The 12,576-nt window shown below is 39.6% G+C and overlaps 1 protein-coding gene across 4 annotated transcripts; it reads right to left on the reverse strand.

Annotated features, from left to right (window-relative positions):
• Nucleotides 1-825: 825 nt before the first annotated feature.
• atcaya (ATCAY kinesin light chain interacting caytaxin a) lies at nt 826-12,341 on the reverse strand. 4 transcript variants are annotated; one of them, XM_065955999.1, is made up of 13 exons: nt 11,408-12,341; nt 9,768-9,867; nt 7,721-7,779; nt 7,360-7,605; nt 6,962-7,135; nt 6,672-6,774; nt 6,356-6,487; nt 5,976-6,062; nt 5,499-5,648; nt 5,248-5,283; nt 5,050-5,121; nt 4,869-4,927; nt 826-2,707 (listed from the first exon to the last, which is right to left on the reverse strand). In XM_065955999.1, exons 2-12 carry the CDS (start codon nt 9,842-9,844, stop codon nt 4,894-4,896), a joined length of 1,170 nt encoding a protein of 389 aa, XP_065812071.1. In that variant the 5' UTR covers nt 9,845-9,867; nt 11,408-12,341; the 3' UTR covers nt 826-2,707; nt 4,869-4,893. The 4 variants fall into 4 exon arrangements, with proteins under 4 accessions (XP_065812071.1, XP_065812070.1, XP_020487494.1 ...); XM_065955998.1 differs by having other exon boundaries at nt 826-2,711; nt 11,408-12,324; XM_020631838.3 differs by having other exon boundaries at nt 826-2,711; nt 5,499-5,597; nt 11,408-12,273.
• Nucleotides 12,342-12,576: the final 235 nt, after the last annotated feature.

Below are 12,576 nucleotides of genomic sequence, written 5' to 3' on the forward strand. Positions count from 1 at the left end.
TTCAAATGTAAGAATCAATAATCATACACAATCTGCAACATAGATAACAGCAACACTATTAATTAGATAAATATATCTGTCCATATCGACTTCCTGAAATATTTTGAGCAACATTGCATATTGTTTTCTTCAAAAACCTTTTTTAGAAGCAGCATTGATTTATGCTCATTTGCAATGTCACACCACAACCCCGTCTGAACATTGCTCAGATGCTGACAAAAGCTGTCGCCCTTTTTTTCCCAGAAGGCCACACCCACCACGATGGCTGGGCTATTTGTAGGTCATTAAGTGTGAATCAGGACATCAAGACCAATGGTCCCCTTGTTTAAGTGCAAAGTTCGTATGAAATTAAAAAAAAACCTTTCAATTCAGGAGGAACAGTTTATTCAGTTATTCTTTACAAGACAGAGCCAATCATACCAATCCAAAGAACCCTTCACATTGCAATCAGAGGCAACATTATACAGAAAATACATGGAGGCAGATCATTTGTAATGATCTAAATATTGTGCTTTTATTGTGTAAGATTTAATTGGTCACTTCTATGCAGACATTGCTTGTAATATAAGTTGTGACTGATATTTTAAACCTGTAAACTATAACTAAATCTTGAAAGGTTACACGTTGCATTTCTGGATTTCTTTTAAACATTTGTTGAAGAATAGGCACTAAATACAGCAAACACACATCAAAGGAACATTTCCAAAGAATGACAAGCTGCAGAAAGGGTTACATACCGTATGAGAGAGGCTCAGGTTTAGTTTATTGGTGTGGAAACAGCCACACGTGACTGCAAAGGGACTCAAATTCAAGCTTTTTAAAAAAAAAACATTTATTCATGAGAAAGGCAAAATAAAAGAAATGATGATAAAGCAGAACTAAGAGGCGGCACTTTAGAAACAGGGTCCAATTTTCTTGCACAACATTTTGCCTGTTCATCCTTTACTAATAGCTAGACAGCTGCAAAACATCAATGGTCCTCCTTTACAACAAAAGACAAAACACATTTAAGGAGAACAAATCTATTCCTAAACATAGATCACATGATACACTAAAACCATTGAATAGTGCAAAACAAGGCAGGCAGGTAACACAGTTATGCTTTACAAAAATAAAACTTCTTCCTCCTCTGTCCTCCTGCTACAACAGATGGAAGACATCAGAGAGAATCAATGTCACCCAGGGTAATGTACAATCAATAATGCAGTATGATGTCTGTGAGACGTTGTTAAACATGACAATGTTCTAACAGTTCCCCACATTTACATCAGACACAAACACAGAGTAACATAATGACATGTCACTTGGATAGAGCACAAAGTCATTCTCTGTAAGCTACATTTACTCTATCATTCTGAAAGGAGATCAAAACATTTTCCTTTCTGAGGCTGCTCTTTTACATGATCAAGTTATTGATCCGATCAGTAATCTTAGTGTTCGTATGTGAATGAATGATAGAAATGCACATTTTATGAATTAATCTGCAAAAATGGGCAATGTTTGTGTATTTTGTCTTCATTGTGGCCACCTGGATCAAGATTTAATACTTGTATTATCTACATTATGCTACATACAGTATTTCATATGTAGAATGTGTTGGGTATCAAATCAATACAGATTATTCCTACATTACAGGATTTTACACACATGCATATTATACAGTGTTAAATCTTTTCATATGGCCATGACTATAATTTAGAAGCATTGCTTGCATAATCTCAAGCAAACCTTTTCTTCAACATTTACATCATTCTTGCAGATTTTATTACATTGTTTTTTTTTTAGGCCACAAAGTGCATCTTTAAAGCACGAGACGACTGAGGCACATCATAACACAAAGTCTACAGTACAGATGTTAGTACATTTGAATCCTTTCAAGTACAGCTAAAGAGAGGGCTTTGTTGGCCTTGTGACACAGCAGTTATGAGGCCAAAAAAATAAAGATGAAGGCATCTGAAAGCGTTTGAAATTAATCATCAGTATTTACATTGAAATCACCTCACATTCACAAAAGACATTTTGACATAAGTTTAGTCTGTCAGGCACTCACTGACAACGCTCATCGTCTGTCACAGCAGTAATGTTGCTCTTCGATATCCATGGACTCTCATGGTTTAAATCTTTTATACATATGTACACGTCACTAACGTAAGGCTGAAACCTTTAAGTCTAAAATGGTCAGATTTTTATCACATCCTGAATTTGGGTGCAAAACCCAACCTGTTTTTCAATTATTTGAGTATATTTGTTTGATATTAAAAAAGTACAACTGTACCATTTGATCAACCAAAAGTAAAGCCCCTAGTTTTTCTAATTTAGTCACTAATGTGGGATCACAATTGGTAGTTTAAATAGTTCCATCCAACAATGCTAAAATCAAAGGCCTCTGAAAAGTGTTTCATTGTGGGGTACACTAACATTTTTGTTAAAGTCCTTGCCTTGGCTCTTGATGATGTAATATTACAGTACGAGCACATACACAGAGCAACTTAAAGCTGCCAACAGTTTTCATGGTGACGTACTTCTTGTAACAGAGCAGTAAACCTCTGACAGGAAGGAAGAAGTAGAATAAGGGATCACCATCTTGATCACTAGTAATGACAACACTAATTGTCAGCTGGATGCTGGTAAAACAAGGAAGCACGTGTTGACTTGTTGGACGACTTCTTTGAATCTGTTTCTGTGAAAGGGTTCATGATCCATGCGTCTGTCTGAAGAGAGGGAATATTTTCAGGATTGGTAAAGTATATAACATGACAATAAAAACATGTTGTTGATCATTGAACTTGAACTGATAATTCAAAGAAAATATATATGTGCAACTTTGTCTCTGCCTGGTGCAAAATGGTCTCCAAGCAGTTTTCTGCACCAATTCTTAAAAGGATACGTCACCCATTTGCATTAAGCTTTTTATGATTAGAAACCTGGTAGTATTTTTGAATGGTCGTGCATCCCGCCCTCATTTTCCCCTGAGATGGGGAATCTTTGTATTTCTAAGTCTGAAAAGCAGCTTCCAGTGACGCAAAATGACGATTTTTGCCTCACTGGAAGCTGTTGCGGTTAGCAGGGTGAAACTACATCGCTAGTTCCTCATATTTTCGACCACTGAAGCTACAGACCAATCACAGATCAGTGGGTGGGAACTCAATAAATAATAGTGGCGAGGCGGCTGCTGCCGACAGGCCTGTCTTGTGTCTTGGCTCCTGCCGCCGCTGGCCGCCCTGGCCACCGCAGCCGAGAAACAAAACCAGCCTGTTGGCAGCAAACGTCTCGCGGCTATATTGCTATATTGCTGGACGCCGCCGGCCGCTGCCAGCTCTGCTAGCCGCCAGGGCCACAAGCTGCCGCTAGCCGCCCCTGGAGAAACTGTAACGATTGAATTTCCCTCTGGGATTAATAAAGTATTTCTGATTCTGATTCTGAAATAAAGGACCTTAGTGGGAGTGGCCTGCAGTGCTGTGCATTCTGGGATTCGGTGTCTTTCATCCACATGAGCCAAAAAGACACTTTCTGCCTTTTCTCGGCCAAGAAGGCACCAACTTCAAAATGTATTTCACAATTCTGCTACATATACGACCCAATGTCAATACAGATTCATGTTTCAATGGGTGAAGTATCCCTTTAAGGGTTTAAAAGCATTAACGTTTTGAATTTGTATTCCTATTTTTAATAAACACAATTTGTATACATTTTTGACAAAAAGTGATCTCTTTTTCAATATCTTTTTAAAAAATTAATCACACATACAATCCGCCTTTAAAGTCCTTGAAATATAATAAATGCCGAAGTCAAAACCTGCCTGATGTGGATTGAATGTTTAATGAATTGAAGCAGACGTAGAGTCAGATTGATTCTGAGTCCTTTCATCAAAGTCAAAGTCTTAGTTTGCCTTTTTGTCTGTGACTGTTATTGTAGAATATCATAGCTGTTTGAGTCCTATGATCATTATTAGAGGCTGACAGCTTTCCAGTTCCACTGTGCTTCTGTTACTAACCCTCTGCAAGCTGCCTTAAACCAGCTCATGAATTATATTGGTCATCAACTCTCTGGCTCTGAAGGGTGCTGCTGGTATCAAATACTTACACTATATGTTCTATGAAGATATCATTTAAAAATAAATCTTAGTCACAGTTTTCTCATTTGAACCGGTCAATTAACAGTGCAAAGTATTTGTTATCAGCTTCTTCTTTATAGAAAACATTTTTTTAAATAAAATCTTGGTTTGTTGGTAGAATCACTGTTACAGTTAATACAGGACTCTTGTATAATAAGGTCAGAGGAGTAATACCGTAAAGAGAAGGGAAGCTACTCCAAAAGGCTCAGAACTGATATTCTTCCTGACAGTGGGGGACTATCAAGTCGATGAATGTGAAACAGGATTTAAATGAAAGTTAACAAATGTGATGGATCTTTTTGCAGTGAATTCTACTTTAAACATTGCTGCACATGCAGACTTCTTTTTATTAACTGACAGGGTAGCTTCCTTTTCCTCTATGAACCCGCACAGTCTTTTAAATAAGTTACTTATTATGTTTGTTTAAGGTAATAAATATGTTGCAGTATTTCTTATTGAAGGAAAATTATCACTCAATACCAATACATTTTCTTTATAAAGCTTGTTAATGACACAAGTTAATGTAACAAAGGATTCATTTTTACTTGTGTAATTCTTTAGCATAGTTTATTTATTTACTTGTTTATTTGACATGGACATACAGTAACTTTGGTACTGTAACTTTTAACCATGCACAAGTCCCAGATGCACTGTTCTTAGGATTAATAGCAAAATGCTAATTTGCATCACCTGTCCACAGGAGACAAAAACACATTAAGACACCAATAAGAAATACAAAGGTAGTTGATATTACCTTTAGCTGCAAAGCTCGGTCCTCCTCATAATCCTTGATCTGCTATCACAGACTTCGGCCTGAAAATAAAAATAAAATAGTAGAAACTTAATTGAGAACTTTTTTAAGTTGAAATGATGTCAATGTGTAAAAAAAAGATTAATAAACTAGATTTGTATTAAAATAAAGGGCATACTTTTACCTCTCTGACTTTTTAATTGGCTGTTGTGGTACTGACTGCTGCTGTTCCTGCTGTCTGCACTCCTGCTCCATCCTACACACACACACACACACACACACACACACACAATCTATTGGCATGCAGTGGAACTATATAGTAGTAGTAGTAGTGAATTTAATGCATAATCAAATTTAGAGAAGAAATAAAAATGTACTTTACCTTTCCTTGCGTGCTTTAATCCTCTCCTCGTCAAATCTGAAAATAATTTACGATGTCAGATCTTCAGTTAATCCTTCCATCCAGGTAAGAACTTAAGTACTCATCTTTACATTTTCTCAGACACATCAGAAGTCACATTAGATTTGTTCTTCTGGGATAGACTAACATGAATAATCCTATCTATTTAATGCAGCAGATTTGGGGTCAGCGCTGCAGCTCTGTGTCTCCACCTAGTGGTCAAAAATACTTACTGCACCACACACTCAGGAACATGGACGTGCTCCATGGGGACGATTTCTGCCAGTTCATCCAGACTGTGGACGTACTGGATCTTATTCATGAACTTCACACTGCAGAAGGTGACAGGGCGACAACAACAACAACACAAACACTGTAACAGTCTGTAAGTCACAGATGTCACAGTGATACATACAATATTATACTTTAATTAAACTTTTCTTTAGGATGCTTTCTTTCACATACAAATTAATCAGAATTTTAATCGTAGCTCCTTGTATAAAAGGGTCAGATGTTGTTTGATTAAATGCTGAGCACTAATAAGACAAATATGAAATCAGAGTCGGGAAAAAGTGCCCAAGGGGTCATTACAAAATCAAAAATGAATGCATTTAAACAGCAAATATATGACACAACAAAACCTGGTCTTCATCAGTAATCTGATCTTCTCTCAAATGTACATGATGGATATAAAGAAATTACAATATTACCTGATAAAGGGCCTAGAAATAGCTAGGACAGTGCGTATGAACCAAGTGGGATGAGCGATGACCAAAGACTTCAGGTTCTTCCTTAATCTGCCATCACAACACAACACAAAACAAAACGCCCATCCACAGTTTAGTAAGTATTGTACACAACTTGAAAGGCTTCAGCTAAAATGCTTTAACTACTATTAAAATAACAATTCTACAGTTCTGCTGTGTATGAAGCCTGTGAGTCTTCCACTGGCTGACAGCAAGTGACATATCTATACATTTTATGTTCGTCAGCATTTGTATTCAGCAATTAAACTAGCAATGCAGATTCTAATTCATGTTCAACATGTCACATGTTTGAGCAGTTTCTACACCGTTTCTCCTTTTCTCACCTTCTGTCAATCATTTGGTAACATTTCTTTAGCCAGCTGATCCCGGGCATCTTATTCCGTGGAGTGCCTCCGTTCATGTAGATGATCAGGTAATCTTCGGCAACCAGCATCTCCAGACTGCTCACCACATACCTGAATGAAAGGGGACAGTGTCATTGATGGGCTGTGGGACAATAGACGGGGACACAGACATGTAAAAATAATGTGGAATCAAGACAACATGATCCAGATGTTCCTAATAATAAAAAATTTGCAGTATGATAAGTTATCTAATTATCTATCCTTTCAAACTAAATGTCAGCAGCGGCACACTCACAGAAAGAGGTTTTCCATGATATAGTGGTAGTCTGGACAGCTGCTGTCAGGAAGGTAACAGGCAGAGAAAACAATAATGGCATTGAGGCCCTCTCCATAATAACCTGACGGGAAAGAGTTCATGTCCGTGTTAGATAATGCGTCAGACCATTAACAGCAACAACCGTAAAGACGTGATGCTATTTATGACCTCTTTAAATGAAGGCTGGTCTTATTATCTGTTTGACTTAAAAATATCAAGTATGACAAAGGTTGTTTATTTTGTAGGTTGATCCAGGTCCCTTCACTGACCTCCATGTGTGATGACCCGCATGTACGGTCTAATGACTTGCATGTCAATACGATGCTCCTGCTCCCCGATGATCACCGTCCTCCAGAGACGACCACTGTTTGCATTTCCGTCCTCATCAGCTTGTCCTGAGCCAGCACCAGGACCTGCTTTGGCTGAGGCCACAGGTGTGTCATCTGAACAGCCACAGAGACAGATAAGGTTATTAATTGTATCCTGAAATATTTATCACACTGCATACTGCTGGTACCAAGGAAGAGTGACAATTAACATTAAGGATTATGACTGGACTGTGTTTAAAAAAGTATTAAAAGTCAGTGATGTGGCTTACCATTATGAGAAATAAAAGATTTGAAATAATCGGCAATAATCGGTCATGCTGTTACATTGAACAACTTGCCTTCCCACTCCAGCTCGTTGCCATTGGTGATGAACTCCAGTGAGTCCGTCTCGTCAGGGGTATCAATGTCATCAACATTTATGTCCAGGTCATCAGGCGTATCCAGGAAGTCATCTGACAGCAAAGAACCCTCACTCTGGTCCAGTGAGAGGTTCATCTCAGGTGCAACCAAAGTACGCCGTTTTCGGTGGGATGAGGATACACCGCCTCCTCCGGGTGGGCTCACATTCAGTGTGTTAGAGGGGGCTGCAGCAAGGCCAGTGGACGAAAACAGTTTAGGAAACTAAGCGTTTAAATGTTGTTAAATGAGGATATTATGATCTAACCCTTATTTGACCCTTTATAACACTCTGTTACTTACATGCCCTGTCGTCCGTGAGACCACAGGAGGGATCCATGTCGCCGTACTCTGGTAGTGGTCTAGAGGTAAACATACACAGATTAGCTTTCATGACATATAGAGTATAACATACAAATAAAGCCATTCAAATTTTTTCCAGGATTGATACATTTGGGTTATCAGCAAATACAATAGATTTTTATTTTAAGTTTAGACACTGCACAGACATAACTTCATTTAATTATAAACAGTTTGGGACCTAGCACTGAACCTTGTGGATCCCTAAAAATAGCCTTATGGTAAAATGCAACACAGTGATAAGGATGATGCTCAATGGACCAGTCAAAGTGTGGGTGTTGTCAATGATCTGCATAAGCACTTAAAAGAGGGGCACACAGAGAAGGATGGAGATGGTAATTATCTTCTCTCTGGGGAGAGATGAAGATTACAGGGCTGCCAGGCAGAGGACCTGATGGGAGAAGAAAAGAGGGGTGATAACAGACTGCGATTGAGAGGAGAAGAGGGAGGAAATCTAGTCTGCATACTGAAAAAGTGTTAAAGCTCTTAACACGCTGCCTGTTTTTTACTGCTCACACCCTACTTGCACATAAGGAGGAGCAGAAAGGATGTAAGAAATATGTGTGCTAATCAGTGTTTCTTTTAAGATGCACATTAGATGCTTTTACTTGCATGTTTGCGTTGCGCACACCTGAAAAAGGAACCAAAAAACTTGAAACCACATTTGACCTCTTAATAGGTAAAAATCCAAGGGGCACATGAAGCCCAAACACAGTATCTTAGCTGCATTTCTGTGAAAGTCAACTCCCATCAAGAGGAGGACAGTTTGTGATAGTGTGTGTGCCCCTACTGAGCCAACAACACTGGCTTAAGCCCCAAGAAACAGGCACTGATAAACAGCTCGACCCGTTCCCCTGGGGACGCCTGCAGTGATTACTGGTGCAACACTCCTTTGTCAGAAAGGAAGCCCTTTTTATATACATACAGATTAATGGATTCATTTATTCTCTTAACAGAGACATAATAATCTTCTTTGATTGTATTAAGACACATTTTCCTTTAGCTACAAACATATCAGGATGAAGCAGTGATGCTTACCTTCAGGGAATAGCAAACAGATGATTCAGCTGAGCTTTATAACCTCACACACCTTTGTATTTGGTTTGTCAACTCATCCCTTGAATTCTCAGCTGATAACAAACAGAGAGTCCAGAGCAGAGCATCTCTTGCAGACTACCTTAATAACCCATTTGCTGCGCCTCTGTCTGTCTTTAACCAAAACCTGCCTCCATTTTCCTAGCGATGCTCTGTTGTTGATCTGCGACTGCTGTAGAGTCACATGACGTAGCCTGAGACCATTTACAGACTGAGCTGCACCTGCTCCCTGGCTTCCTGCCTCCCAATCCGACAGAGGAGGAGGGAGGAGGAAAAGGGGGAGGAGGGAGCAGAGTACTGAGTGTCATCACACCTCTTTCCTGCTCTTTTTCTGCCCATCAAGCTCAGCATCTTTAGGATTAACTTCACACAATTTAACTAACGTTTTTTTCCCCCCTACATTTATCTTTCTCACGATTACACGTCTGTCTCTGGGGAATTATCGATAAGCTTTCTTATTATAGAGCGTCTCATTGTGCTCAAAATGCTACACATTAAAGTGATAATTAGCAAAACATCAAGACACAAAGCAAATCACTGCTAAAGCTTTTAAAGAAGAACTGAAGCCTTTCATAAAGTTAGGTAAAATAAAAATAGTGCCAATATTACATACATGATTAATGATTCTGTTGTAAATTCTGCCAGGAAAAACATGTAGCAGAAGTTATCCACTTCAGATGTTTGGCATTTAAAATTCAAATTGATTTTTAATTTGAGGTATTTATGCATAAACTGAAATGTGCTGCAGTGCATAAACAAGAACATGCCCTTTAGCTGTAGGCAACACACAGCTCTAGAGATGCATCTTTTTTTAAAGATGTGTCATAGTACTCACATTTAAAAATCAACCAACTAGTTTAGATGATGATAACAAAGAAAAATATGTTTACTTCACCTGGGGAAGTCTTCATCCTGCCACTCGTCTTTTACCTCCATGTTCTCCATTCGTAGCGTCGCCTCGGTGGTGCCCATCCCTCAGAGAGGAGAGCCGGGGCCTGGAGGTATGAGCAGAACATTTATGAATGAAAAGCAACAACAACAGAGGAATACTGTCAAAAAGTCAGTGCACTTACTAGACGAACACTTCCATGGCCGCACTAAAGAAACACATGCCATCATCCTAGGAGGTATCATTTTCATTACAATTTGGGGGCTGCTGATCACATGGTTTTTATCCCCTTGCCCGGTGAAGCACATGTGAGAGGCATGTGACTGACTCGGACAGAGCCCACTTTCTGAGCTCAGATTTCTTTCAAGTGTAATATTATTTCCATATTCCTCTTGGGTGGAATTCAGAAGGCCAATGAGTCGGATGACATGTGGACCTAATCTCCCCCATTGATCCCTAATCCCACTGCTCTGATGTGACTGCTGGTTTTTTTGATGTCTACTCACACTGATGCTTTATGTAACTGATTATATTATAAGACAAAGGTCTAATTCATTTGTTTGTGCCAAAGAGATTGGAAACCATTTTTTAATCGGATTAATGTCTAGAATACAATGACTGTATAATAAATGGTGGCATTACGATGGACTCCACTCAACTGCTCCTCTAAATCATAGGATTTTACACTCATTTATTATTGCAACACACAAAAAATCGGAAGCTGGTGGCTGCTAAACTGCATGGGAGAATCATTTTTTCCATTAATACTGTTTTCTTTTTTGCTCTCCAGTCACGTCTAAAAATCCACACTGACGGTTGACAGAGGATTCAAATGTTTTGTCTAAGGTTTCACTTCAAAGCAGAGATGCAAAGTGTTTGTCAAAAGAATACAAACTAGCAAACCTAGTGAGATCTTGCACTCTTGCCTGCAATGCAAAATGTTCCTCACAGTAAGATGAGAATCAACATGAGCTACTGCTATAATTACAAGAAGGGGTATAGTGGCTTTGGTGGTTTTGGCAGCAACACTTGTGGCTGAGTATAAACAAGCAGACAACCAAGCCTCACAGAGGAAATCATTTTTATATGACACATGATTGTAACAAGGAGCCAAACCCACGATCACATAACTTAATTGTTTGTAGCAGGTCCTATCAGATTCCACTTTGACAACATCCTTAAAAAATAAAACATCAGAATGTTGCACTATGTTGGATAAGCACGACGGATGAGAAGAATACAAATAAATAATCATCATTTTACAGACAGTGAGGTTCTATCTTTCTCAACTCATGTGTGACAAGCAACATTAATAAATGTAACGGTGAGTGATAATGTTCCTATTAAGCGTTCTACAAAAAAAGACCCTGTTCCTCTCCCGGTATTGTGGCTTCCATGTCAGCCTAAAATTACATACAAAGGCTACAACATGAATCCCTACCAAATGTGCAGCACCTCACCTTCACAGAGTAAAATGTCCCCAAAGCCTTTCTAGGTCACCCAAAATGGACGGGCCAATCCACAAACCAAAACTGATTCCACATGTAAGTGTACTATCAAATGTGCATCAAATCTGTCTGAGGTGTCTTGCTTGTGCATGGAGCAGAATGTAAATGCATGCATGTTAAGTCAGGGAATATACTCACATGGGCTACGTGAGATCCTATAACCTCTTGCTTATCTGCGTCCTTCCCCCTCCTCCTCCTCAGTCAAAGGCGCAAAGTATCTTGTGTAGAAAGTGCTGATCCCCCTCACTCACAGCAAACAGGGTTCAGGCTGAAATATCCCTCCTCATTCGCATGCACACACACTTGTGCACAGACACAGTCATACAGTGTCCCCAATGTCAGCGGCTAGCCAGCAGCAGGTGTCTGAAGACAGGCAGCACCTCTGTGCTGAACCCCCTCTCCTCTCCTCCGCCTCTGGCCATGAACCGTTGTTGGTGAAAGACTGGCCGTGAAGAGTGAGCCGACAGCCTGCCTCTCCACTCCTACGTCCACACCACAGAGACACAAAATTCCTTTAACCAAAATGCATCTGCTCTGGCACCATGATCTCCCTCCCCCTATCTCCCATTTTCTCTGCTTGTAGCTCCAAATGCATTTTGAGTGACTCTTTCCACTTCCACACATCAAATCAAACCCTTTTTTCAATTGCCCTCTGTATCCAATTCTCTCTTTGGAGAAAGCCTTTATATCCCTTCAGCAACTTCAGAAAAATAAGCCCAAGTCTATGTGTCCCTCTCTCCATTAGACAGTCCTGCTGTTGTTTCAGTGGTCCTCTATGTGGCTGCTGTTCCCTGGCAACAGCATCTCTCTCTCTCTCTCCATCCACAGCTTCACCCCTCCTTCTCTGACTCCTCATCCCAGCCTTCTCTACAACCTACCCACTATACCCGAACTCTCAACACACATTGAAAATATCTCATTTATAAGTTCACATGCACCCAACCATAATGTCACTCCTGCTCAGTTTTCAGCATCAAATATACAATTTCTGTTCCACACATAATTAGGTCCTGGTAGCTGTGCTAATCCTACAAGCTGCAGTAGTAATTCTACTCGGGTTAATTCTTTTATCTGACGTTTTTATCCCTCTTAATATTTACAGCCTAATTTCCCCTCGGCAGTTCTCAGTTTTGTTCTGCCCTTGGGTTGACGCCTTATAATTCAAGGTCGTTTTTGTAAGCTATTTGCAATATTAAGATTTCCAGACACTCAGTGGACAACGGCCTGCCTCCTTCACTGACTGACTGCCTGGTTGTTGGATTAACACAAACCAGTATCTTCAACATCAGTGCAAGCGTGACTGACAC

This window comes from Labrus bergylta, chromosome 6 (genome assembly GCF_963930695.1).
Source record: "Labrus bergylta chromosome 6, fLabBer1.1, whole genome shotgun sequence".
Lineage (NCBI taxonomy): Eukaryota > Metazoa > Chordata > Actinopteri > Labriformes > Labridae > Labrus > Labrus bergylta.